Genomic DNA, 25,449 nt, shown 5'->3' with positions numbered 1-25,449 from the left:
TGTGTGGCCTGGGCAAGTGTCTCTATGACGGGTAAGGCAACCTGCTGATGTCCAATGCAACCTAAGTCAGAAGCTCATTTTTTAGTAAAAAGGGGGGATATGCAGTGCCCTGGAACTCCCAAGTTGGGTAATTGCTGCCTGCTTGCCGACCTTGACCTTGATGTCCTCCCTATGCTGATTCCCTGCTGGTCTCCACCCTCCTGAATGCTTAAGGGAAGTTCTTTGTTTGTGTATCCTGCATTTGGTGTAAACAGCTTAGATGCAAGAATGTAGAATATTCAGTAGCGAACTTCTGCCCCCCAGGGTTCCTCCATTGTGCTGTAAGCCTGTATTTAAGGTTCCCTCCCTTCTTCAATAAACTGCATTCTGCATCCCCTGGCACAAATGACCCACTGTCTTTTGTCTCTGTTTTTCGATCCACAGCCCCTTGCTCGGACATGGGAAACGGGTGGTGATAGCGCAGGCGCTACCGCAACAAACAATTTTATTACATTTACTTGCTGTGTGTTTGCATGGGGGCACTTGTGCCAGTGTGTGTGTGTGTGTGTGTGTGTGTGTGTGTGTGTGTGTGTGTTAGCAAGACTTTATTCTCTGAGTCATCTCATTGGCCCTCTATCTATCTATCTATCTATCATGTAATTATTTATTAATTTGTTATTTTGTGTATGAGTGTTCTGTCTCCATGTGTGCCACTCAGAGGCTAGAAGAAGGCATTAGATTTCCTTGTACTGACTGGAGTTACAGGCATTTGTGAGCTGCCACGTGGGTCCTGGTAATTGAACCCAGCATCAAGCTCTTTTAACTGCTGAGCCATCTCTCCAGCCCCACTATCTTCATTTATAAAGAAATACCAAATTTTAGCTTGAGTTGGGAGAAAACAATGTCATTTGTTTATTTATTTATTTATTTTTTTGGCTCATGCAAATTCATGGACCCTTGAGCTGAGAATGTAGCTCAGTGATGGAGTGTTTGCCTAGAATGTGCAAGGCCCTGAGTTTGACTGCCAGCACTAAGAAAAACAAATCCCTATGCCCTTTGAATTGGGTGCGTGGGCTTCTAGATTAAGCTCTTCTGAGCTAATTTTTTTAAATGGCAGAACAAATGAAGGCTCTTATTGTGTAGGCCGAGAGAGACCTGAATTCCAGTCCAGAACCCACATAAGGGGAGAAGAGAGAATCAACTTCACAGAGCTGTCCTCTGGTTTACACATGTGGGCTATGGCACTTGTGCCCATACACACATAATGCATACATAATATTTTTTAAAAGGGAGGGTCTGTATTGACCATTCATTGGATAACAGCACTTACTGCTTTTCTAACTGGAACTAAAGCTACTGTAAGGTGTCATATAGGTGATGGGAATTGAACCCAGGTCTTCAACCTCTTAAATGATGAATCACTTTTCCACTACTCATAACAAAACATTTTAAAATGAGCATGAACGTTTTTTTTGTTGGCTAGATGGTTCACTGGCTAAAGGAAGCAGTTGCTAAGGTTGGTCACCTGAGTTCTATATCCAGAACCAACATGAAAAAAAGAGAGAACTGGCTCTTGCAAGCTGTCTTCTGACCTCCAACATGCACAGCACACATATAAATAAATTTAAGATGCGCTATTAAGGTATGATACAGGTATGATAAAGTGCATTACATAAGGTCATGCTTAAAAATTCACATGATCGGGGTTGGGGATTTAGTTCAGTGGAAGAGCGCTCGCCAAGGCCCTGAGTTTGGTCTTCAGCTCAAAAAAAAAAAAATACACATGATCATATAATCACACAAGATCTAAAAAAAATCAAGATATAGAACATTTCTAGCATCTTAAGATTCCTTAGTGCCACTTTCCTATTTATCTCCCTCTACCCACCCTGGACACCCAGTTAATCGCTGTTCTGATTTCTAACCCACTGCTAAATGTACACTCTTGTATGTTGCTTCTTTTCACAACACGCTTCACTTGTATTAAAATCAGAGAGTGGGAATACTATGTTTGGCAAGAATGTGGGAAAAAAGGTATTTTTTTTAAGTTGCTGATTGAAATGTAAATAGAGGAAGCCTTTCATAAAGTAGTTTAAAATACAACAGAAGCAGAGTGTGGTGGTGTATGCCTCTAATCCCGGCACTCAGGAGGCAGAGTCAGGCAAATCTCTGAGTCTGAGGCTAGCTTGGTCCACAGAGCTAGTTCCAGGACAGCCAGAGCTACACCGAAAAACCACGTGTTGAAAAAAACAACAGAAAATTAGAGGCAGGGTCTCAAGAGGCAGAGTCAGGTAGATCTCTGTGAGTACAAGGCTAGCCCAGTCTACACAGCTAGTTCCAGGCTAGCCAGGACTACACAGAGAAACCCTGACTCAAAAACCAAAACCAAAAAATAAAAATAAAAAAACAGAAAATTAGAAACAGAGTCTCAGGAGGCAGAGTTAGGTAGATTCTTGTGAGTTCAAGGCCAGTCCTGTCTACATGGCCGGTTCCAGGCCAGCCAGGGCTACCTAGTGAGACTTGAGCCCAAAGGCTTTCCCTGGGGTAGGTAGGTAGCCGCAGGAAGGGCTTCAAATATCAGGATGACGATTTGGGGACTTACCTCCTAGTTAACAGCTCTTAAGCTTTTGTATGCAATTCTTGTAATTCTGTGGGTACAGCGTTATTTATTTCATAGCAGAATTCATGTAATTCTGTGGGCACAGTGTTAGTCACAGCACAGTGCACTAAGAAATTTTTGAACAGAGGAACGATGTGAAGAAAGGTTTTGGGTTTTGTTTTTTTCAGATTGTGTAGACATTCAAAACTACCTCAGAGAAACAAGATGACAGAAAGGGTACAGGGAGGTCAGTCATGGAACCCTGACTTTGGCATCAGTAAAGGTTTGCCTCCTTCTGTGGGACTGAGCGAGACGTCAGAAGCCGGAATCTACAAATGGTCGTGGCACCGACCCAGTAAACAGGGCACGGCTTTCTAAACACCGAAGCTTCTGGAGCCGAGCTCCTTCCCGCTGGCTCCCTCTCTGGCCTCCAAAGCTCTCCTCGGCAGAGTGCTGGTGATGCTGTGGAACCCAGGCTGCAGAGACAGTCCGGTCCTCGGGCCACTTCAACACCCTCCTCTTCGTGGCCTCATCTTGCATAAAAAGCGTCTGTCCCCGAGCCTTTTCATCGCCAGCCAGTGACTGACTTATTTCTTCCTCCGACAGAAAATCAGATCTGGGTTTTAACAAGCCCCTGGGGTCTGGATACTCGAGAGACTGGGTGGGCGGGGGAGGGGGGGAAGAAGGAGCGGGGGGGGGGGGGGGAGAGGGAAGGCGTCTCCCTCCCCCCTCCCCCCACTCGGCTTCGCGTCAGCCGGGGGCCGAACTACCAATCCCGGCGTGCCTCGGGGGCGGCACGGGCGCAGGCTTGCGTGCGCGGCGGGCAGCCGTTGGCTGAGGCGGCGGCTGTTGGGGTCGCGGCGCTGTGAGGTCAGACGGCGCTGGCAAATCGCGCCCAGGATGTAGAGCTGGCTGTTCCCGACGGCGCTTCTGACGCTAAGTTGGGTGGGGTAGAGAGTAGGGGGCGGTAGTCGGGGGTGGTGGGAGAAGGAGGAGGCGGCGAATCACTTATAAATGGCGCCCAAGCAGGACCCGAAGCCCAAATTCCAGGAGGGTGAGTGTGCAGCTTTGGGGGAAAAAGCACCTAACGGCGCGGGGGAGGGAGGCTGACTCCGGGCGGTCGAGGTTTGGGGGTCGGGGTCGGCGCGGCTCGCGGCCTGGGGCAAGTGCAGCCAGCGCTTTGTGAGGCTGGGGGGAAAGGCGCATTGCGGAGGGCAGTGTCGGCGCGTCATCTGCCAGATGACAGGGCTTGGTGGCGCGAAAGCGTGCCTCCGGCACAGGCCGGGCCGAGGGGGCCCCGCGCGTGTGGCAAAGCCCCGGTGCTTATTTTGTTTTTCTGAGAGCGGGGAAAGCCTATTGTAGGGAGGCGGCCGGCGGGAGCGATGGCGACGGTTAGGAAGTGATGTGGCGTGGGGGAGGGGAGCAGCGGCAGCCCCCTCCATCCCCGCGCCGACGCCCTGCCCCGGGCCGCGTGGGCGACTGTGGGCCGGAGGTTCGAGGCTGCTTGGACCCACTGGGGCGGGCGCAGCGTTCGGTGGAGTCCCAGCTGCTGGAGGACCCGGAGCGGCCCGGGCGCCCCCGCGGCGGGAGAAGTGCGTTGTAAGATGGCCGCGCCAAGATGGCCGCGCCATCATGGCTGCCGGCGTCTCGCGGCTCGCGGCGGCTGCGGGCCAGATCTCTGCGAGCGCCCCCTGGCACCCGGACTCCTCGCAGACGGACGCCTCCTTTTGCCTCCGAGGGATGGGTGGGGACCGAAAAACCCGAGAGCCGCCCGCGCGAGTTCCAGGGCCTGCTGTTGCAGCCTGAAGGCATCCTTTTGCTGCCTGTGCAGCGGAGCGCCAGAATCCTGCCCCTGGGCTGCCTGTGCCCTGCAGGGCGGTTGCTCGGGAGAAGAGTTTGTGTTCCCACCTCTGGGAGTTCCTGTTTAGAGGTCCTTGGACTCGTCGTCATTTTTGCATACAGAAGTTGCTGGACTGGTTGCCGTAGTATTCGATTAATGGCGATTTGAAAGCTAGTGTTTAATTAACTGGCTTTGATGAGAACAGCGGTGCTGTTTAACGGTACCTTCAGTGGAAAGCAGTTACTCAGTTCTCGTAACTCAGTTGTCGAGGTGGTTCAATAGTTACGCTAAAGGAAGGAGAACTAAGCATAAGCAGGAACGAACGCTTTAAACCGTTTATTGCCATGGCCGTCTGTGCTTGTTACGTACATGCCGAGTCCGGACGCCTGCCCAACTTGTTTAGGGTGGTTTAGCCATTAAGGTGCTAGACTTAAAAAACAAAAACAAAAACATAAGCCCCAAACTTAACTATACTGAACGGCATTCGGGGGTATTTTGATGCGGGCTTTAATACTTTTCTCCCAGTTCGAGAAATTGTGGCCCCTCGTTATTTTGCTAGGTGTTGTTAAGAGAAAGTTTGTTGTTTTTGAGGCAAGTTTTGGTATGTAGGCCTGGCTAGTATATTGATTCTGCTTCAGTCTTCAGAGTGCAACAGCTGAATCTTATTTTGGTACCTTGTAAGTTCTCTTAATATTATAGAATGTGATAACATAGTTTTGAGGGGCTGGAGGACCCGAGCTTGCATCTCTGAGTTTGAGGTTTCCCTGGTTTACTTAGTTCCAAGACAGCCAGGGATAAAAGAGAAGTTGACAAAGCAAGGAGATGAATAAAGGCAAACCAGAAAGAGGGCGTTGGTGTAATTGGAGAAGAGTAGGAAGAAAGGCTAGGGTTATGCAAGCTTTGTAAAGTCCTGCCCTTGCCATTCCTTTTCAGCTGCGGTTTCTAGGTGTAGCTGGGTGTGACACACGCCTAAAATTCCAGCATTAGAGAAGCAAAGGCAGGAGGATGACCAGCCAAGGGCTACATGAGACGACCCTCTCTCAAAACCAAAACAAACCCAAAAAATGCAAGCTAAAATACATAGCCATCTCTTAAAAATTCTGTATAAAAGACCATATAGGAAGTTCTGTCCCCACCCTGACTCTGATTCCTGGGCCCACGGTGGAGGTAGAGAACTTGTCTCCCACAAATTTTCTTCACACCTCTACATAAGTATAGTGTCTTTATGCGGGTACCTACTCCCCTCCCCCACAATAAATAATAAAAGCACAGAGAGCATCTGGAAAGGAAAAATAGTGTTGATGGGATTATTTTGAAATCTTGGGTAGAATTGTGATAGTGAAAGGTGGCGGTGAATATCCATTTTTGTGTGGGGGAGGGTGTGCATTTTATATGTATGGGTGTGTTGCCTACTTGTATGTATGTGTACCTGTATATGGTCCTGGTGCTCTCAGAAGGCATTGGATTCCCAGGAACTGGAGTTGTGAGCTTCTGTGTGGGTGCTGGGAATGGAACAATTTCTCAGTCCCCTGGGGGATTGTTTTTTTTTGTTTTGTTTTGTTGTGTTTTGTTTTTTGATTTATTATTATGTATACAGTGTTCTGCCTACATGCATGCTTACAGGCCAGAAGAGGGCACCAGATCACATTACAGATGGTTGTGAGCCACCATGTGGTTGCTGGGAATTGAACTCAGGACCTCTGGAAGAGCAGTCAGTGCTGTTAACCTCTGAGCCATCTCTCCAGCCCCCCCCCGGGGGAATTGTTGTAAATAATTACAAGCTAGTAAGGAGACAGTCCATGGCAAGATTGCTGTAGTTTGAGACTAGAGATCTAAGGGTGGAGAACTGTGCTGTTGTAATTTGTTCTTTCCTTAATTTTTCTGTCCACTTCATTTGCTAGCATGATTTACATCAGCTAGCTGCATTATATGTATTTTTCAGATTCAAAAGGCCTTACATATATATAAAATATTAGAATTCAAAGAGCCTTAGTGTAGTTGTTTTAAGCTGAAGCAGCCAATTTTGTGGTTTTTTTTTTTTTTTTTTTTTTTTTTTTTTTTTTGAGACGATTTCTCTGTGTAGCTTTGGAGCCTTTCCTAGAACTCTGGAGGCCTCGAATTTACTGAGATTGGCCTGCCTCTGCCTCCTGATTAAAAGTGTGTGTACAAGATTTTATGGAGAACCTTGACGTTAAGGTTACTGGATCTTATTCTGGAAGTCTAATGATAGAGGTTTCTGCTGAAGCTCAGAAGTAATAATAGCTTCAGAAAGCACTCTAGATGCTAAGGATGTATGTAGCTCAGTTGGAAGAGTGCTCCCATGGCCTGCACAAAGCCTTTGGCTCATTAGATATGGTAGTAAGCCTGAAATCCCAGGAGGTGGACAGGATCAGCATGTTTCCCTTCTACTTTCACATGTTCATTCTATGTTCCATGGGTATCTAACTACGTATGTGTATATTACTACACTTTTCCACACTTGTTTCTGCTGTTTGGATCCTCCTCTTTCTGTAAACCCTCCCAAGTAACTGGCTGGCTCTCTTTGCCACTTAATGGGAAGAAAAGTACAATATAAGTGTAGAAAAATGATACAAATATTGCTTACCTATGTGTCCTTTATTAATATGAAATGCTGGCACAACAGATTCAGCAAATAGACGTTTTAAAGGCCACATTTGAGAGAGAGAAGGTCTCATCATGTAGCATTGGCTTTGAACTCAAAAGAGTGCTGGGATTAATGGTGTGTGCCACCATGCCAGGCCCATAATATATATATATTTCTAATGTAGTATTTTTTTTTTTAGCATAGGACTATTAGATAATGACCCTATTGGGTACATCAGTCTCCTGGCAGTGTGTTAAAAGCAAGTGGACTGAAAATGTGTGGATAAACTTCCACCATCATCATGGAGTCAGAGTCCAGAAATCACCCGCCCAATTGATTTGATAAGCACAGATGTATTAAGTTTTAACTCTAGCCAGATTTTATTTGGATTTTCAAGTGCCAGTGGTAGAGTCAACATTGGGTGTAAGTTCCCAGGGTAAGGATTGTTCTGTCTGTTGTTCATTCAAATAGCCTAGCTTCTGGAATAATGAAGAATAAACAGACATAGGTTGGATAACTTTTTAAAAAATTCATGTATCCGATCAGAACTAATTTTTTATTTCTAAAGGTTTATTTTTAATGTGCATTGGTGTTTTGCCTGCATGTATTTCTGGGTGAAGGTGCCAGATCCCCTGGAACTGTAGTTTTAGACAGCTGTGAACTTCCATGTGGGTCCTTTGGAAGAGCAGAGTGCTCATATCTGCTAAGACACGTCTCCAGCCCCTCGATCAGAAAACTTGATGTGTAGTACTCAGTAAAAGGAAGCAGAGATCAGTCAAGTGACTAAACTTAGAAAGACTAAACTTGGAGAAGAACATTTTAAAAATTGTTTCCAGATTAGAATATGTGAACTAGCCAAACATTATCCCATGGGTAACTATAGTAGATTAGATTATTTAAATAAGTAGAAATTCAAGTTAGCCTTTGTTAACCTTGGATACTAAGGATGTGGTAAAGTTTGTTCTGAAGTGTTCACGTATAGTCTTACCCATTATTATTCCTAGTTTTGCTGAGACTATTATAATCAAGTGCAGTGGCTCTTGGAGTCACATCTTTCTATATGACAAAGGACTCAGGATTAACTTGGCCCTTCCCCCCTCTTTTACAGGCGAGCGAGTGCTGTGCTTCCATGGGCCTCTTCTCTATGAAGCAAAGGTATGGAACCTACTTTCTTTTCAGAAGGTAGCCAAAAATGTTGGCTAGATTTGACTTTTTAATATCAAGTTATAATATTTTCTTACTGGATATGTAAAGATTCCATTTGTTTCATATATCTTCCCATCTCATTTTGGGTTTGTTGTTGCTTGCTTTGTGGTGGATGGAGAAAGTTCAGATATTGCTACTCTCCTGCCTTTCTAAACTCACTCAGTAAAAAAAGCCTGTTGGAGGAAATAGCATTGAAGTGATAGATGAAGTTCTGTTGGTTGTAACAAATAGCATTTCTTTTTTTTTTTTTTTTTTTTTTGAGCTGGGGATCTAACCCAGGGCCTTGTGCTTGCTAGGCAAGCGCTCTACCACTGAGCTAAATCCCCAACCCCAAATAATTTTTTTTTTTTTTGTTTTGTTTTTTGGTTTTTGGTTTTTTGAGACAGGGTTTCCCTGTGTAGCTTTGCACCTTTTCCTGGAACTCACTTGGTAGCCCAGGCTGGCCTCAAACTCACAGAGATCCGCCTGGCTCTGTGTTTGTCTGGTGGTTTTGAGACTTGAGTTTTCACACAGCAAGCCTCCTGCCTCACCCTTTTATGCTGTGGTCACACAAATGTGAACTACCATGCTCTGGTTGTCATTATACATTTAACTTCTGTTTGTTAATTTGAATGGTAAAGTTTGAATCCTGAGTGAACAAGGCACTTTTTTTCCGGTTTTATCATGTGCTTCTGTTATATAAAAATTCACTTTAAATTTAGATGCCTAGTGGTGGTGCCATTAATCCTAGCACTCAGTAGGCAGAGGCATGTGGATCTGAGTTCCAGGACAGCTAGGGCTACACACAGAAACTCTTGTCTCAAAAAACCAAAAGAAAAAAATAGCCAGAGATAAAAGTAAAAGTAAAATACATTTACTTTTATTTAATTAAAAATGTTTGCAGTGCTCAGGGTTAAACCTGAGGCTTTGCATATACTTGAGAGCTGTTACCACTGCAGTTACATCCCCATGCCCTGGACATTGTATTTGATAGTCCAAAGTTATTTTTGCTATTTTATTTCTAATGACTTTTGGAGGAATTGAGGTTGAGATATCTTTCTGGTGCTGGACCCAGGGATTTTAACACCCTAGCCATGTTCTTTGTTACTGAGCTACACCCACTCCAGCACAGAAAGTTAAAATTTGACCCATCCTTTTTGACACTGCTGGGGCTCAAAACTGGGGCCTTTTGTTTGCTGGAGAAGTGCTCTACCAGTAAGCTATATCCCTAGCCTTTTACTTTGAGACAGGATCTTGCTATAGAGCTCTATTGTCCTTAACTTCAGTCCATAGCTAGTCTAGACTCCAAATCTTATTCTGACTGCTTGTTGAGGACTGGGATTACAAGGTTTTGTTTCTTGTTTGTTTTTGTTTTTGTGGGTTTTTTTTTTTTTTTTTTTTTTTTGTGTATGAACATTACTTTTGAGACAGATGCTTACTTTACTTTGTAGCCCTAGCTGGCCTGAAACTCACTATTTAGACCAAGAGTGGTCTTGAACTCACAGAGATGGGACTGCCTCTAACCTTCTCAGTGCTAGAATTAAAGGTGTGCCTGGCTGGGCAGGCATTTAAGAATTGAACACAAAGGCTGCTGGCTAGTTAGTTGCATGATAGAATATTTGCCTACCATGATTGAGGCCCTGAGCTCAATCTCAGTGCTACCCTCCCCAGCCCACACATGTAAACTGAATGGCACAAGCCTATGAACCAGGCTTCTTGGGAGGCTGAGACAGAAAGATTACTTGGAATACAGGGTTCAAGGATGGCCTTAGTGAGACCCTGTCTCAACAAAGTAGTAAACAAGGCAGGGAACGCTTAGTGGTAAAGTGCTTTCCACAAGTGAGGCCCTGGTTCAGTCCCCAGTACAGAAAACCAATAAAAGTGTAGCAACACAGACACACACTCTCATACACACTATATAAATAATGCTTAAAAGTGATTTCTGGTTAATATCTAGCTTTATCTTTGTATGAAAATACTTTGAACATATAGTGCCAGACAGTTCTGACTAAAAATGTTCACTGCTCATGTTTTGAATGTATAGGTGTTTGTTTATAACTGTGAGTCCCTTGATAATCTTGTATGTTTTTCGATGTTTGTTGTATGGCAACTGGCTGTTTTTTCTCTAGCAGCAAAATATTCTGGTGAAAAAATTTTTAAATAGTGATAGGAATAAACCACTGTTTGTTTGGTCTATAGTGAACACCCTTAAATCTAAAGTCAGATAATCATGACTGTCACAGTGACTTTTCTCCAGTAATTTGTTTTGTTTGGCTACTTTTAAGAATGCTTTTAAAGCATACTGTAGTTCATAAACAGATTGTATTTTTGAAATAAATGTAGTTCTTAGCTAGAGTTTGAAAAACCATAAGAATAGCTTTCATTTCCTGACCTTGGGTAGCAGATCTAGACTGTTGATTTATAGTGACCTCTTTTTATGCCGTTTGTCAGCTTCGTGTTCATTTCTAAATTGTGGTTTTGTAACTTTGTATAGAAAAGTATTCTCAGCACTAAGATTATAAAATCAAACTGACCAACAACTCTGTCCTTAAAAGTGCTCTAATTAAAGTTTTACAGTACTAAATAATTCTGCCAGGATTTAATTCTTTATTTAGAAAGAACAAATCTGTCGTTAGGATGCAAATTTGATAAGATTATGTGTAAAACCAAAGACTTTCTTTTTCTATTTCAGTGCGTAAAGGTTGCCATAAAGGACAAACAAGTGAAATACTTTATCCATTACAGTGGTTGGAATAAAAAGTGAGTATTAGATCTTTAAAAGCATTTTGTCTACTGTTACCTATCGGAGCAAGGGTGAGCCATTGTTAGTATGGTGCAGCTACATTAGGGAGAACTCAGCCATTTTATATGTACTTGATTTTTGGGAATATTTCTTGTATTATTTTGTAGTGCTCAGTGGTTATACTTGACCAGCTATCCTGGTTGAATTATGAGTGAGTCAGCATACTTTTTTATGGCATATGTTTAAGATAGCCTGAATGTTTTTGGCCTGAGGCAAACCAAATGACTTAATCTTTCTTATTCAAGCAGTTAAACTCAAAACTAATTATAGAAAAGGAGAACAGAGAAAAATGTTTTAGAATTGACGGTTTATAAATCCATTTGATGAAGTTTTGAAACATGTTAACAGAAAGTAGTTTCATGTAGCTCAGTATAGAAAATTCTCATTTACAGAATTTAATTTTCTAGTGGTTATTGGAGCTTTCTCAGGAGTAGTGTTCTCTTTGAGACCCAAACATAAATTATTTTGGCCTTTGGTGTCTGTAATTGAGTGGTTTATTATTTTTATTAGGAGATTTTTGTTTTTTGAGACGGTTTCTCTGTGTAGCCTTAGCTGTCTTGGAACTTGGTTTGTAGAGCAGGCTGGCCTGGAACTCATAGAGATCCACCTGCCTTTGGGATTAAAGGCCTTTGCCATCATATCAAACTTATTGGAAGTTTTAAATCCTTTTTGTTATTGATCTTTTGCACTTCAGGGATGGCATTGCAAAGAATTAGCCATTTCAGGAATTACTTTCTGATATCTTGTAATGCTTAATGCTTTGTCTCACTTTACCCAGTGTTTAGTACTTCCTTACATGGGAACAATGCCAACTGTTGTGATGGGTAGAGGAAAAGTTTTCTTCTGTTAAGTTTACTGGGCCCATAATTTGTGTCTCACCTTATATAGTTCTTTATCTGAAAGCCCAACCAGTTAATTCAGTTTATTTGTTACAAATAGGTAAATGCTTTTAGATGAGAAATATCAAACTTTTAACTTATTCCATTAATATAATTGTAGAAAGGCCACAATTCAAAATATATTAAAGCATATTCTGATAACTTGTGAATAAAGTATTTCTAATAATGATCAGTAGGTACTGTCAGTATTTCAGAATTATCCAAGTCTTGTATTAAGAAATAGGGAGCTAGGTGTGCTGGTACATTTTTTTAATGTTAGCATTCAGGCAGAGGCAGGCTGATCTCTTCAGGCCAGTCAGAACTACATAGTGAGACCCTGTCTTAAAAGTAAATAACTAAATTTCGATATTTTTTAGGTTGATTGAAATATTCAGGAAAAAAGACTTTTGTTGTGGTTTCTAGAGTATTTATACTAAAAAAAGAACTGAAAACTGAATTCCATCTTTAGTTTATGAGGTTGATATTTTGCTAATATCCAGATAAAATATATAACAGATGCTTTCCTACAGGAAGTAGAATATTTTCTTTATGCATATTTGGGATGAGAAAGTTAAAAGTCCACATAAACTATGAAAGGAAAACACAAAACCCATTCATGGAGTGGGCCTACTTACCCTTCCCTTGTACATTTTAATTTAAAATACACTTTTATGCTTCAGTTTTCTTGTATATTAGGCATTTTGTGTAAAATACAGGGATGTGTATAGGTCAATCAATATTTGTATGTTAGGGAGCTATTTATGTAGATTGCCATATGAAATGGTTTTTATGAAAACTAAAGCCTCTAGTTTTCTGGTTATACTTTTTTTTTGGTTGTACTTTTTTTTTAAAGTAGTTTTCCCATTGTTGAATTGTAGTTCATGACAGAAATAAGTGGTAGTTTTTTTTTAAAAGTCTTGTTCTCTTGGGAAAATAGGGGGTTTGGTGGTGGTAGCAGAAATTACAGGTTTTTATGACTGTCTGCAGTGTAGTGAGGAAAATATCATAGGTGTCTTTATAGTTGACTTGTTAAACGTGCCATTGTAGTCTTTAGGAAGTATTTGGAAATGATTTTTCTTCTCTTTTGAAACTGGGTCTTCCTTTGTAGTTTTGCCTGTCCTGGAACTTGCAGTAATCGGAGTGCTGAGATTACAGGCTTGTTTGTACAACCACATCCAGCTGTAGAGAAACTTAAAACCATTTGAGAAGAGTGTTTTTTTTAATGCCTGTCAAGTATATTATGTGTGTATTCAATTTTGCCTGTGGATTTGACTTTGAGGATTAGTCACAACTGCTTTGGAAAATAATGAAAGTTACATGCTTGATCTATACTTAAAAATTCGAGTGGCCCTCAGTTATTAGTCTAGTAGAGAGATTCCTTAGAACAAAGATAGTTGTCCATTTTGTTTTTCCTCAGTTTCAGTGAGAATTTTCAGCTCTTTTGCTAATAAGCTCTCAGAGTGCCTTGGTAATTGGTTGGTCAGAGAGCTTGTTCAGATGTGGTTTGCGTCTGAGGGGGGAGAGAATTTCTAAGGTTTTAAAGCAGTTAAAAGTTCACCCCTTTTAATGTTATGAGACTAGGGATATGGACTTTTTTAAAGGGGCTTTATGGATAGGGGTGTAGTTTTAGTGGTAGAGCTCTTTCTTGCCCAGCATGCATAGAGCCCTGGCTCAATCTCTAGTACACCCCCCCCCCCCAAAGGTCCTATTCTAGGAAACTTTTATTTATTTACTTAGAGACATGGTCTTAATATGTAGCCCTGGCTGGTCTGGAGCTTGGTATGTAGACCAGGCTAGCCTGGAACTCAGATCTATCTGCTTCTACCTCCAGAGTGCTGGGATTAAAGGTGTGCACCACTATGTTCTGATGAAGGACACCTTCTGAATACATGGTACAGCAAAATTCCAATTTCACACTGGATTTTTTCTTTAGCCATTACTCTAAATACACCATCAAAATCACAGTAGATACTAAGATCTAAATTTTCAAAAATCTTCCTGGAATTTGTTCACACAGACATTAACTATTCCATTTGTAAATGAGTCTTGATAAAGCTTAAGCTCAATTCTGCACATAGTTACTGAGACTACTTTGTACTGTGCTGTCTGTATCAGAAGTGCTGTGAGGCCCAGGCGCTCTGAAAAATCTTTGAAGACACGTGAGGATATTGTAGCCCTTTTTCCTGTTCCTGAAGGAGCTCCCTCAGTACACCACCCCCTCCTGACCTCTAGGTAAATGCATGTTTTAAAGTTTTCTTTAGGAAATCATGTTGAGGAATGTTTTTTTATTTACTACTTTTCCTTTTGGCTATACTCTATACGAGGTCAGAGGTGGGAAATCATTAAGTAAAAGATTGCCTCAAGAATACACCTGATTGTGTCACTAATGGAGCTCCATCAGCAGGAGAAAAGACTTAATTTTGTTCAAAAATTAGTTTGCTTTAAAAGTTCAACATTCCACAAGAAAGTTTTGTTTTTCCATACACATCAGCAAAAAGCTTGTTTTGTGAGAAACCAGATACCTGAGTTTTTAGAAAGCCTCTAATCACCTTTGGAATTGGGATGCTTACTTGGATTAGATGAAAGTGAACAACACTGTAAGCCTTTAATGTACAAATTTAGTCTAGTCATCTAGGTGGTGAGTATTGAAGACCTGTGTTCCTGATGCACTTGTAGCATGTGTGAGCTGTGTAACTTAAGATAGTACTGTAATTCTGAAAAGCTAATGGCTTAGAGACTCTTAAATTATTCTTAGGCCATTTAAAAATGATTTGAATTAATCTACATACATGATTTATATTTGGAATGCTGCTTCTTATTAAAACACTTGGCTTAGATTTTTTTCTTTTGAGAATGGATTTGCATTGCCAGCTTACCAAATCATTTCAGAAAAAGCTGGGCATGGTTTTTATGTGCCTGTAATTATAGAATTTGGGATACTGAGGAAGGAGGGTTACCACTCATTCAAGGCCAACTTGGAATTCATTTTAAAATGTCTTTAAAAAAAAAAAAACCAAAAACTAGGGTTGACAAGATGGTTCAGTGGGTTAAAGTACTTTCTTCCAAGGGTGAAAGCTGGAGCTCCAAGTTGGAGCTCCAGGACCTACACTGTGAAAGAATCGGCTCCTAAAAGTTGTTTTCTGACCTCCACACATTCTATAACATGCACTTGTGTACACACACACACACACACACACACACACACACAAATAGATGTTAAAAGAACAAAATTAAAACACGTTATATCAAGGGAATTTCAGAGTTTTACCGTTTAGCTCTTTAAAAATTAATTGGAAGAGAGCCTAAACTATATTAGAAATGTATTTCAGTGCTGTTTTAACTTGTCTTTTCAGTTGGGATGAATGGGTTCCCGAAAGCAGAGTACTCAAATATGTGGACACCAATTTGCAGAAACAGCGAGAGCTTCAAAAGGCCAATCAGTAAGTTTGTTTTGAGAAATGCATTTTGAAAATTTTGGACACAGAATAAACTAAAGAGGATCCCTCTACTTTTGATAAAATGATTGATACTTGTTCCTGTGTTTCAAGTAACTACATATTTTCTGGGTAAAAGAAATATCCTGTCACTTCTGAGTCTGTCTTTAGAACTTGGTAGAAAAACAGTGTAGGAAATTATGGGTGCAAACTCATTAATACCTTGTTTAGCCTCTTCTGGTGCTGTGGAAGGCATAGTTAACTGATGGGGAAAGAAAAAAGAAGAGATTCCCACTAGTATTCATCTATGATGTCGAGAGGAAAAGGACCCAGAAAAATTACCTATAGGGTAGTTACTACATTTTAATTTTACAGCTAAAGTATTTAATGTGGAGTCAAATTAAAAGAAAACATTGGGACTGTGTGTGCCATGACGAGATTGTGGGCCCAGGTATTGAAAACTCAGGTCAGTGGGCTTGGTAACACCTACCTCTTAGCTCTTGGGCTAGCCTTCTAGCTCTGTGCTTAGTGTCTTGAATCTTTTGATATCTGTAGATCTTTAAATGTTATTTTTGGTTTTATTTATATGTATGAGTGTTTTGCCTTGTATGTATGTATACATACATACATACACACGTGTATAATGTATGGGTACCACATATGTGCCTGATGTTTGAGAAGGCCAGAAGAAGAGTAGTCAGATCCCCAGAGTTATGGAAGGTTGTAGGCCACCATGTGGGTGCTGAGAATGAAACCCAGGTCTTCTGCAAGAGCAAGAAGTACTCTAAACCTCTAAGCCATCTCTCCAGGCCTTATGTCCATAAATCTTCTGTCTCTCAGTGCTTATATATATAGGGTTGGAGACCTCAATATTTTTGTTGTTGTTTGCTTTGGTTTGGTTTTCTAGATAAGAAACTAGCTCTGTAGACCAAGTTGGCCTCCAGCTCACAGATAGACATCTGCCTGCCTCTGCCTCTGCCTCCCAAGTACTGGGATTAAAGGTGTGTGCCACCACCACACCCAGCTAGGGACCTCAATTTTCAAAACCAAAAAAGCATTTTTTTCTTAGATAGAAGCAGAACTTTAATTCTTTTTCCTAATTCTAAGGAGAAAATTTTCAGGTCTTTTGTATTTTATGTATGTGGATGTTTCATCTGCATGTATGCATGTCAGAAGAGGGCATAAGATCCCCTGGGGCTGCAGTAATATGGTTATGAGCAGCCATGTGGGAATTTAATTCAGGACTTCAGCAAGAGCAGCCAGGGCACTGTTTTTTAAAAAATTATTACTTAGGTGCATTGGTGTTTTGCCTACATGTATATCTGTCTGTGTGAGAGTGCTCAGTCCCTTGGAATTGGAGTTATAGATGGTTGTGAGCTGCGATGTGGGTGTTGAGAATTGAGCCCAGGTCGTCTGGAAGATCAGCCATTGCTCTTTAATCTCTGAGCCATCTCTCCAGCCCCAATTTCAGGTGTGTGTGTGTGTGTGTGTGTGTGTGTGTGTGTATTTTGGAACATTCTGGAAGTCCACTGATACTAACAGATAAGCTTTTTAAATTTTTCTGAGTCAGGGTCTCACTGTACAAGCAAGCCCTTGCTGGCCTTGACCTCACAGGGACCCACCCACTTCTCCAAAGTGCTGGGATTAAAGGTGTGTGCCATTACTATGCCTGGCTGGGAACTTCAGTTTAAATATAAATTCTCTATGGAGTCAAGCAGGCACAATTTGCTGTTTCTCATATGAGTATGACTTGCTGACATTGTTTTTGAAGGGAACAATATGCAGAGGGCAAGATGAGAGGAGCTGCTCCAGGAAAGAAGACATCTGGTCTGCAGCAGAAAAACGTTGAAGTGTAAGATGTTCCTTGTTTAAATATTGCATACTGCTTTATAAGTGTAATTTGAATTTTCTTTTGATCATGATACCCATTTTGTTTCTAATGGAAGCTTTTAAAAGTATTAGTGAAATTTTCATTTCTCAGATATCAGGTTGTTAAAGTAATTTAAAATGCACATTAGCTACTTGATTTTCCTTAGCTTCTTCCCTTGCACTAAAATATATGCAACATTAAATTAGTGTGCCATTCAGTGGCAATAATTGCTTTTCCAGCCCTCCTGTTTGAAGTTACATGTGTATACACATACAGGTTTTCTCTTAGAAAGGTACTATTGAATTGTCAGGTACTCAAAAGTTTTGAGATAATTATTTTGGCAAAGATTACTTTCAGTAGTGCTAAAAATTCATAAAATGAGAATGAGGGGGAAAAAGTATAACTTGTAAACTCTGGATTGTAAGGCTTCTTGGCAACCAGCCCATAGTATGAAAGTTATGTACTCATCTCTAAAAGGTTATGTGTATAAAGTCGAGTATAAGAACTGGTTTCTTTTGGTTCCTGTGAATCATTGGCATGCATGTGCAAGTAAAGTTTAATGGAACTTGGAAATACTGTCTTTCCTACTATAAACTTCAACCTTATGAAGTAGAGGAAAATTTAAGGTTGGCCAGATTTTTTTTTGTTTTTGTTTTTTGAGACAAGGTTTATTTTTTTATTTTTTTAAAGACAAGCTTCACACTCGAGATCTGCCTGCCTCTGCTTCCTCAATGTTGGGGTTAAAGATGTGCAGCACCACACCCAGCCTTTGTCGTTATTTTTTTATAATTTTTAAACTGATGTGTATGTGTGTGTGTTTCAAAGTACAGTTTCCCACAGAGGCCAGGTGGATCTCTGAGTTTGAGGTTAACCTGGTCTACATAGTGAGTTCCAAGACAGCCAGAGCTATATAGTAAGACCTTGTCTCAATAATTTTTTTAGTCTAAAATCAAGATAATTATTTTGGGGAGCAAACTTAAAATATAGTCATTGAAAATTTTGTTGGGCCATCTTTCTCTGAATTTATTTATCATAAGAGTTGGAACAGTTTTTCTAGGAGTAATTTTTGCTTTTCTTTTCAGGAAGACAAAAAAGAACAAGCAGAAAAGTAAGTATGAACTTCTTAAAATTGATCTATTCATCTGTAATGGGGAAAATGAAAACAAAAATCAAGGCACTATCTACCATGAAGAATTTTAGTTAACCAATAACACCTCCACCTCCCATACACATTTTATAGCACCTGGAAATGGAGATGGTGGCAGTACCAGTGAGACACCTCAGCCTCCTAGGAAGAAAAGAGCCCGGGTAGACCCTACAGTTGAAAATGTGAGTTCCCCTGCCCTTGGCAGGCTAATCTAAAAAAACCAGATGATCTTTCTCCTTTACTTCCCTACTCTTCCCTCCCACTGTTTGAGACAGGATCTTGTTGTGTGGCTTTAGCTATCCTTGGGATTTTAGAGCCTCATTGCCTTAGATTTTGAAGTATTTGGGTAGTAACGTATGCTACCAAAGTACATAGGCAGGTCTTGGTCTAGAAGTAACTCAGGAAAAAAAAGTATATTTAAAGATAGCCATGTTAGTTGTGCATGGTGGTGCATGCCTTTAATCCCAGCCCTCAGGAGGCAGAGACAGGCAGATCTTTGTGTTAGAGGCCATTTTATTTACGTATTTGAGGCCAGCCAGGTCTATGTAGTGAGTTCCAGGATAGCCAGAACTGCATTGTAAGACTATGTTTCAGGGAGGAGGCAGCAGAAGAAAGCCATGTTTGGGGTAATCCTTTGGGTATCAACAGCAAATGTGAAGATGCTGTTAAGTTGTATCAATTCAGGATATTCCATTTTTCAGAAGAGGAAAATGCAGGAAGGGCCACTGTTACACAAGACTATTCCTTTCTGCTGGCTGTGTGATTTTCATGTATTGGTTTTTTCAATGGCAATTCCTCCTTTATGAGTGACTACTTCAAGGAATTAGTGTATAGTTGGTGTCTCTCTCTCTTTTTTTTTTTTTTTTTTTTTTTTTTTTTTTTTTTGAGGTGAGGATCGAACCCAGGGCCTTGTGCTTGCTAGGCAAGCGCTCTACCACTGAGCTAAATCCCCAACCCATCGGTGTCTCTCTTAACCTTCAAGAGAGAAGTTACTGTTAAGCAAGAAAAGTTTGCAAAAACTTTCCTTTTTCTATCTAGGAAGAAACATTCATGAACAGAGTTGAAGTTAAAGTAAAGATTCCTGAGGAGCTGAAACCATGGCTTGTGGATGACTGGGACTTGATTACCAGACAAAAGCAGGTAACTTGAAAATGACAGAAATTGTAGTTATTTGGTATTTGGTGAGAAGAAAAAAGACTTGAAGTTTTATGGCTGAAATACTTTGATATAATTTTTTAATTTTATGGATTTTTTTGTCTGGATATGGATATTATGGATATGTATGTCTGCATGTATACAGTGCCTGTGGAGGCCAGACAGGGCATTGGATCTCCTGGAACCATGTGGGGTGCTGGGAATTGAACCTAGATCCTCTCATGCTCTTAATTGCTGAACCATCATCTCTCCAGTTCCTTAAATTTTTATTAGTTTATTATGATTAAGAAAGTTGGAAGTTGCTTTAAAAAAACTAATGGAGAAACATGCATTTTCTGTCTTGATATTGCTGACAATACAGCATTTATACATGTACTGATAGGAATATAGTAGTAGAAAGCATATAACATTATCTGCAATTGATCCTGAATGTAAATAAGGTCCTTCAGGGGTTTATTATTTGCAGGATATTGTATAATTTTCCCCCTAAGGAGATGTAGACAAATTAACCATTTAAGGTAGAACGGATGCCAACAGCTTTTGACACAACAGTGTCAGCTTTCTGAGTCTTGTTTGTTTACTTGCTTAGTCTTAGGGTGCTTCTTTCTTCCCCACTGAAAGTTCAAAATCTTAAAGTGCTTTCATGATGTAAGAATATAGGAATCCAGAAAAACTTCAATGTCACAAAGAGTGGGGTTACCTAAATCCAGATTTAGGAACTCCAAACTATTTAAATTGACAAATGACAGGTGTAGTGGTCGTGATGGAGATTTGAATAATAGTGATTGCTAAGGGTTCATGTGATTTTGGGGTTCATAGCATAGTTGGAATTTGCATGGTTATTTGGTTGGATTATGCAAGTTTATCTCCCTGCATAGTATTTGTGATCTTGAGCACCTTTCTCTTTCTGTGCTTCACCTTGTGGGAATGGATGTAATTTTTCTTTATAAACATTATTTTACTTTTTTTCTAGCTTTTTTATCTTCCTGCCAAGAAGAATGTGGATTCCATTTTGGAGGATTATGCAAATTATAAGAAATCTCGAGGAAATACTGATAATAAGTAAGAATACTTATTTGAGTATACCCAAATTAAGTACTATTTTAGGTATCATTGAAGCTGTGTTGTAGGTACTTAACACAGCCATTATAGGTTCTGCTTTTTAAAAGCATAAATACCTTCTTATTTTGACAGTAGTTTTCCAAATCCTTTATTACATAAATTTGAAGTTGATTTTACTTGTAAAAAAAAATGCCTTAGCTGTAGTTCCTTAACCTTTACATATTTTGAAAGCAATGTTTTTGTTCTTTTATCAGAGAGTATGCTGTTAATGAGGTTGTAGCAGGGATAAAGGAATACTTCAATGTAATGCTGGGCACTCAGCTACTCTACAAATTTGAGAGACCACAGTATGCTGAAATTCTTGCAGATCACCCTGATGCACCCATGTCCCAGGTGTATGGAGCACCACATTTACTGAGATTATTTGGTAATAAGACTTTTAAGAAACATGGTTTTCTCTTTTCTCCCTTTTTTTGAGTCTTTAATAATTGATTTTTTTTATCTTTCTTAAATGACTGAGAGGTAAAATAACTATTCAAAACGACTTTAAATTTCTTTAAAATTTTATTTAAAAGGTTTTAATGGCAGAATCTCTTTGAAAAAGAATTTTGAAAAATCATTAACAAGACTGGGGATCAGTCCATAAAATCCAACTGAGAGGGCCTCCCTCCCAAACCCACATAAAAAAGCTGGGTATAGTGGTGGATACTTTGATCTAGTGCTGGGGATGTAGATGTGGCATCTTGAGTTCTTACAGGCTTCCCTGGCTAGTTGTGAACCCTGGTCCAGTAGATGGCACTTGAGGAAAGACACATTCAAAGTTGTCCTTAGCTTACACGACACATACACATGCACCTATGAATATACATAAAGTCATTTAGTTTTATGGAATCTGACAGCTCATTTACTTCTTACATAGTTAACATGTATGGTTATAATGCTGCCTTTGGATGTAACTTTTAACTGAATTCTTTTGTTAAATAGTGCGAATTGGAGCAATGTTGGCCTATACACCTCTAGATGAGAAAAGCCTTGCTTTATTACTGAACTATCTACATGATTTCCTCAAGTAAGTTTAATTAGAATCATAAGCAATTGGGAATATTACTTAAAATTAATGTATGAAAGGATAGATTAACATAATTACTAAAATAAGTAGTATATTTGTACAGGTGTCAATGAGGCACTAGAACAGTATAAATAGCACATATGGGAATCGCACAGATGATGGGAGAGTAATCATGTAGGTGATACATGGGAAATGATAGTGATAAAATCTCCAAGCTTTAAGACAGTGAAAACACCATAGGTTAATTTTGTAGATATACAGTCACGTGTATTAGAGAGTAGAAAGGTAAACAGGTAAGGGAGTAAATTAAAAAAAAAGAACTTGGAAATAGCAATAATGTCTAAGTTTGGCTGATGTCAAAACTGAGGTAGAGGATCTTTTAAGTTTGAGGTCAGACTGAGCTATGCTGAGACCTGTTTCAAAAATAATGCCAAATGATATAATACAGATACAAGTTAGGAATACACTTTTTTTTTTTTTTTTGTCAAATTAGTTGAGTTTTCAAAGATTGAAGAATTGGGAAGAGGCAGCTCTAGCTTAAATTTATTTATTATTTATGTGTGCACTGGTGTTCTGCCTGCATATGTGTGTGTGAGGGTGTCAGATCTGGAGTTACAGACAGTTGTGAGCTGTCATGTGGGTTCTGGGAATTGAACCTGGGTCCTCTGGAAGAACAGTTAGTGCTCTTAACCATTTGCCATCCTTCCAGCCCCCCTGGATGACTTTTTTATAATAGGGGAGAATTTAAAGTCAAGCGGCTTTTGAAAATGATAGGTTGCTCTAAATATCCTCACAAGGATACTATTTAACACTGAATTGGAGAAGAAATCAGATATAGTGGCAGGTGGTGTTCTGATTCTTATTTGGAGAGAAACATTTCAATTTGAAAAAGACTGGAATTTTTAGAATATGGATCATAGTTAATGTGGATTACTTCTTGGACTTGGTTTTGTGGTTAAAGGATTGGAGTTATTTATAGTCCTTTTGCTAACAGTGGTAAATATTTTCTCTGGACTCCAATTTCTTTGATAATACAGAAATGCACTATTTACATCCCTTTATTTCAGTTTGGACTTGGAATGTGTAGACTTCCTTGTATGGGATTAAACAGTATTTAAAAAGCTAAAGAAAATGAGTATTTTAGGGTAGTACTGCTATATAATAGGATAGCTGTTTGCAAATTCCCTTAGGTTGTTCCTCGTTTAGAAGAGAGTAACTTGGTACTAATGCATCTTTGTTACCTTACTGGTTTGGATTGTAATATTTTTCAAAGAGGCAGTGATCTATGTATTGAATGTAACTTTTAACATTATCACAATGAGTTAACATTTATTTTTTAGGTACCTGGCAAAGAATTCTGCAACTTTGTTCAGTGCCAGTGATTATGAAGTGGCGCCTCCTGAGTACCATCGGAAAGCCGTGTGAGGGGTGTACGCTCTCTCACTCGTGCTTGGATCTCTGTAAACAGTTTGGTTCTTAGTCCTTCTCTTGTACAAATGATGTACTCTGAAGACCGTTAGTGTATAACAGAATTGATGTTTGTTTTCTGTTTGATTTTAAACAGAGAAAATAAAAGGAGTGCCTGCTCCTTTTCTCTTTCTTTTTTCATTTCAAAGTTTCTACCAGTGTATTCAGTGATGGACAACAGAGAGACATGCTGTAGAGTGTTTTATTGCCTAGTTGACAAAGCTGCTTCTGAATGCTGGTGGTTCTGTTCCTTTGACACTACGCACTTTTATAATATGTGTAATGCTCTATGACAAAATGCTCTGATTCCTAGTGCCAAAGGTTCACTTCAGTGTATATAACTGAACACTCATCCATCTGTGCTCTTTTTTTTTTTTTTAATGGTGCTTAAAGAGCCCATCCTTTGCAAGTCATCCATGTTGTTCCTTAGGCATTTTATCTTTGCTTAATTGTTAAAGAAATGGTGGCTTGTTTCATGGTTTTTGTATTTGTGTCTAATGCACGTTTTAACATGATAGACGCAATGCATCGTGTAGCTACAGTTTTATGGAAAAGTCAATCTTGTAGGAATTGTTTTTCAGATCTTCAATAAATTTTTCTTTAAATTTCAAGAGATTGTGTGGCCGTGTTATCAAAACCCTGGCACATTGTGATGAGATACTGATTGCTCAGCTGTTTAATTTCCTGATTGATCTTTATGGAATGAAAAGCTTACTTGGATGTGAAGCAAACTATTGGTTGTAGAAATTGGTTATCTTGAGTCTTAGCTAAGGTCATGATAGTAGTGCCCTCCTTTACTTAGATTCTTGGAAATTTTGAGTAGTGGGGGCATTTTTAGCTTTGTGAAAATCGATTTCTTAAGTGGTTAAGGAGGTTTTTTTTGTTTTTTTAATGAGAAATGAGCTAAAAGTCAGCATAAAATCTGCAGTTCGGCATTAGGATACTTGCACAGGGCAATAATGTCACCTTTAATAGAGGTGCCAAAGTGAGTTGGACATAGGTACAGAATACTGGGAAGGGTTCAGATGGCAAGATCTAGAGGAGTACAGGGATAAGACTGAGAGTAAGTAGGGAAGCAGTGTGGATTTATGATCCTTTGAACTGTATTTGATTAGATGTTTGAAGATTTGTTTGTGGGGTGGGAGATGATAGTTCATTCTTGATTACCTATTGAGGTCTTGGGTTCAATCTCTAGCAGAAAGTGGAGAATAAATCTGTTAGGGTAGCGCCCGTGCTACCACCACCCATTCACCATGTCTGAGTGAAGGGCTGTGGATCGAGACAAAAGACAGGGAGTCATTCATGCCAAAGGATGCTGAATGCCGTTTATTGAAGAAGGGAGGAAACCTTAAATACAGGCGTACAGCACAGTGGAAGAACCCCTGGAGGGCAGAAGTTCGCTACTGAATGTTCTACATTCTTGGATCTAAGCTGTTTACACTAAATGCAGGATGCACAAAGAACCCCCCCGGTAAGCGGGTGAGCGGTCCGGAGTGTGGAAACCTGCAGGGAATCAGCATAGGGAGGACATCTGTTCAAGGTCAGCAAGCAGGGCGCAGTTACCCAATTTGGGCATTCCAGGGCACTACAAAATCAACTTTATTTGGTCCATGCAAGACGGTAAGGGTGGTGGGGTTTTTTTCTGGGTTTTTTTTTTTTTTTTTTGGTGTTTTTCCCCCCTGTATTCCAATGCCTGTATGTAGAGTATTATTTTTCAGTAACAGTAGGATTTGTGTGAGGCAGGGAGAGCTTGCAACATTGCACATGTGGATGCCAGAGGACAGATAACACAAGAGTGTTCACCCCTTCCACCTTCACATGGGTTCAGAAAAGCCTTTTTTGTTTTATTTTACTATGTTAAAAGTAATAGCCAGGTATGATAATCAACACCTGTAACCCCCAGTGCTTGGAAGTCGAAGGAGCAACTCAACGTTCTGGGCCGTCCTGGTCTAACATAGCACAGTAAAGTAAGACCTTTTGTTTGTTTTTCAAGACAGGGTTTCTCTGTGTAGCCCTGGATGCTCTGGAACTCTCTCTGTAGATAGTGCTGGCCTCAAACTCATATTTACCTGCCTCTTCCTCCTCAGTGCTGGGATTAATGTGCCTCCCACTGCCTGGCCCATTGCTGTCTTAATCATTGTTTACAAAGCATGTTTAATGGTTAGATAGAGCTGGAAAGGTGGCAATGCTAGCCATGGAAGTCCAGTGACCCAGATTGGATCCTTAGAGCATAAGAAATCTCTTCCTAACATCTTCTATAGAGAGAAGGTCAAGATAGAGACAGGAGAATGAGACTGGTTTGGAAGCTTATAGGCTATCTAGCTGCAGGAACAAAGGCCTGGCCTTAGCAAAGTAG

General features: G+C 40.2%; 1 protein-coding gene across 2 annotated transcripts; it reads left to right on the top strand.

The window, feature by feature from the left end:
* The first annotated feature begins 3,346 nt into the window (after positions 1–3,346).
* On the top strand, positions 3,347–23,704 carry Morf4l1 (mortality factor 4 like 1). 2 transcript variants are annotated; one of them, XM_036193397.1, is made up of 13 exons: positions 3,347–3,632; positions 8,132–8,178; positions 10,901–10,968; positions 14,005–14,121; positions 15,243–15,329; positions 17,095–17,175; positions 18,276–18,301; positions 18,434–18,522; positions 19,379–19,480; positions 20,469–20,557; positions 20,812–20,984; positions 21,542–21,626; positions 22,967–23,704. In XM_036193397.1, exons 1-13 carry the CDS (start codon positions 3,593–3,595, stop codon positions 23,049–23,051), a joined length of 1,089 nt encoding a protein of 362 aa, XP_036049290.1. In that variant the 5' UTR covers positions 3,347–3,592; the 3' UTR covers positions 23,052–23,704. The 2 variants fall into 2 exon arrangements, with proteins under 2 accessions (XP_036049290.1, XP_036049291.1); XM_036193398.1 differs by lacking the exon at positions 14,005–14,121.
* Positions 23,705–25,449: the final 1,745 nt, after the last annotated feature.

The sequence above is a fragment of the Onychomys torridus genome, chromosome 7 (assembly GCF_903995425.1).
Source record: "Onychomys torridus chromosome 7, mOncTor1.1, whole genome shotgun sequence".
Taxonomy (NCBI): domain Eukaryota; kingdom Metazoa; phylum Chordata; class Mammalia; order Rodentia; family Cricetidae; genus Onychomys; species Onychomys torridus.
Note: the sequence above shows the minus strand (reverse complement) of the source record. Positions and strands in the feature narration are given on the sequence as shown.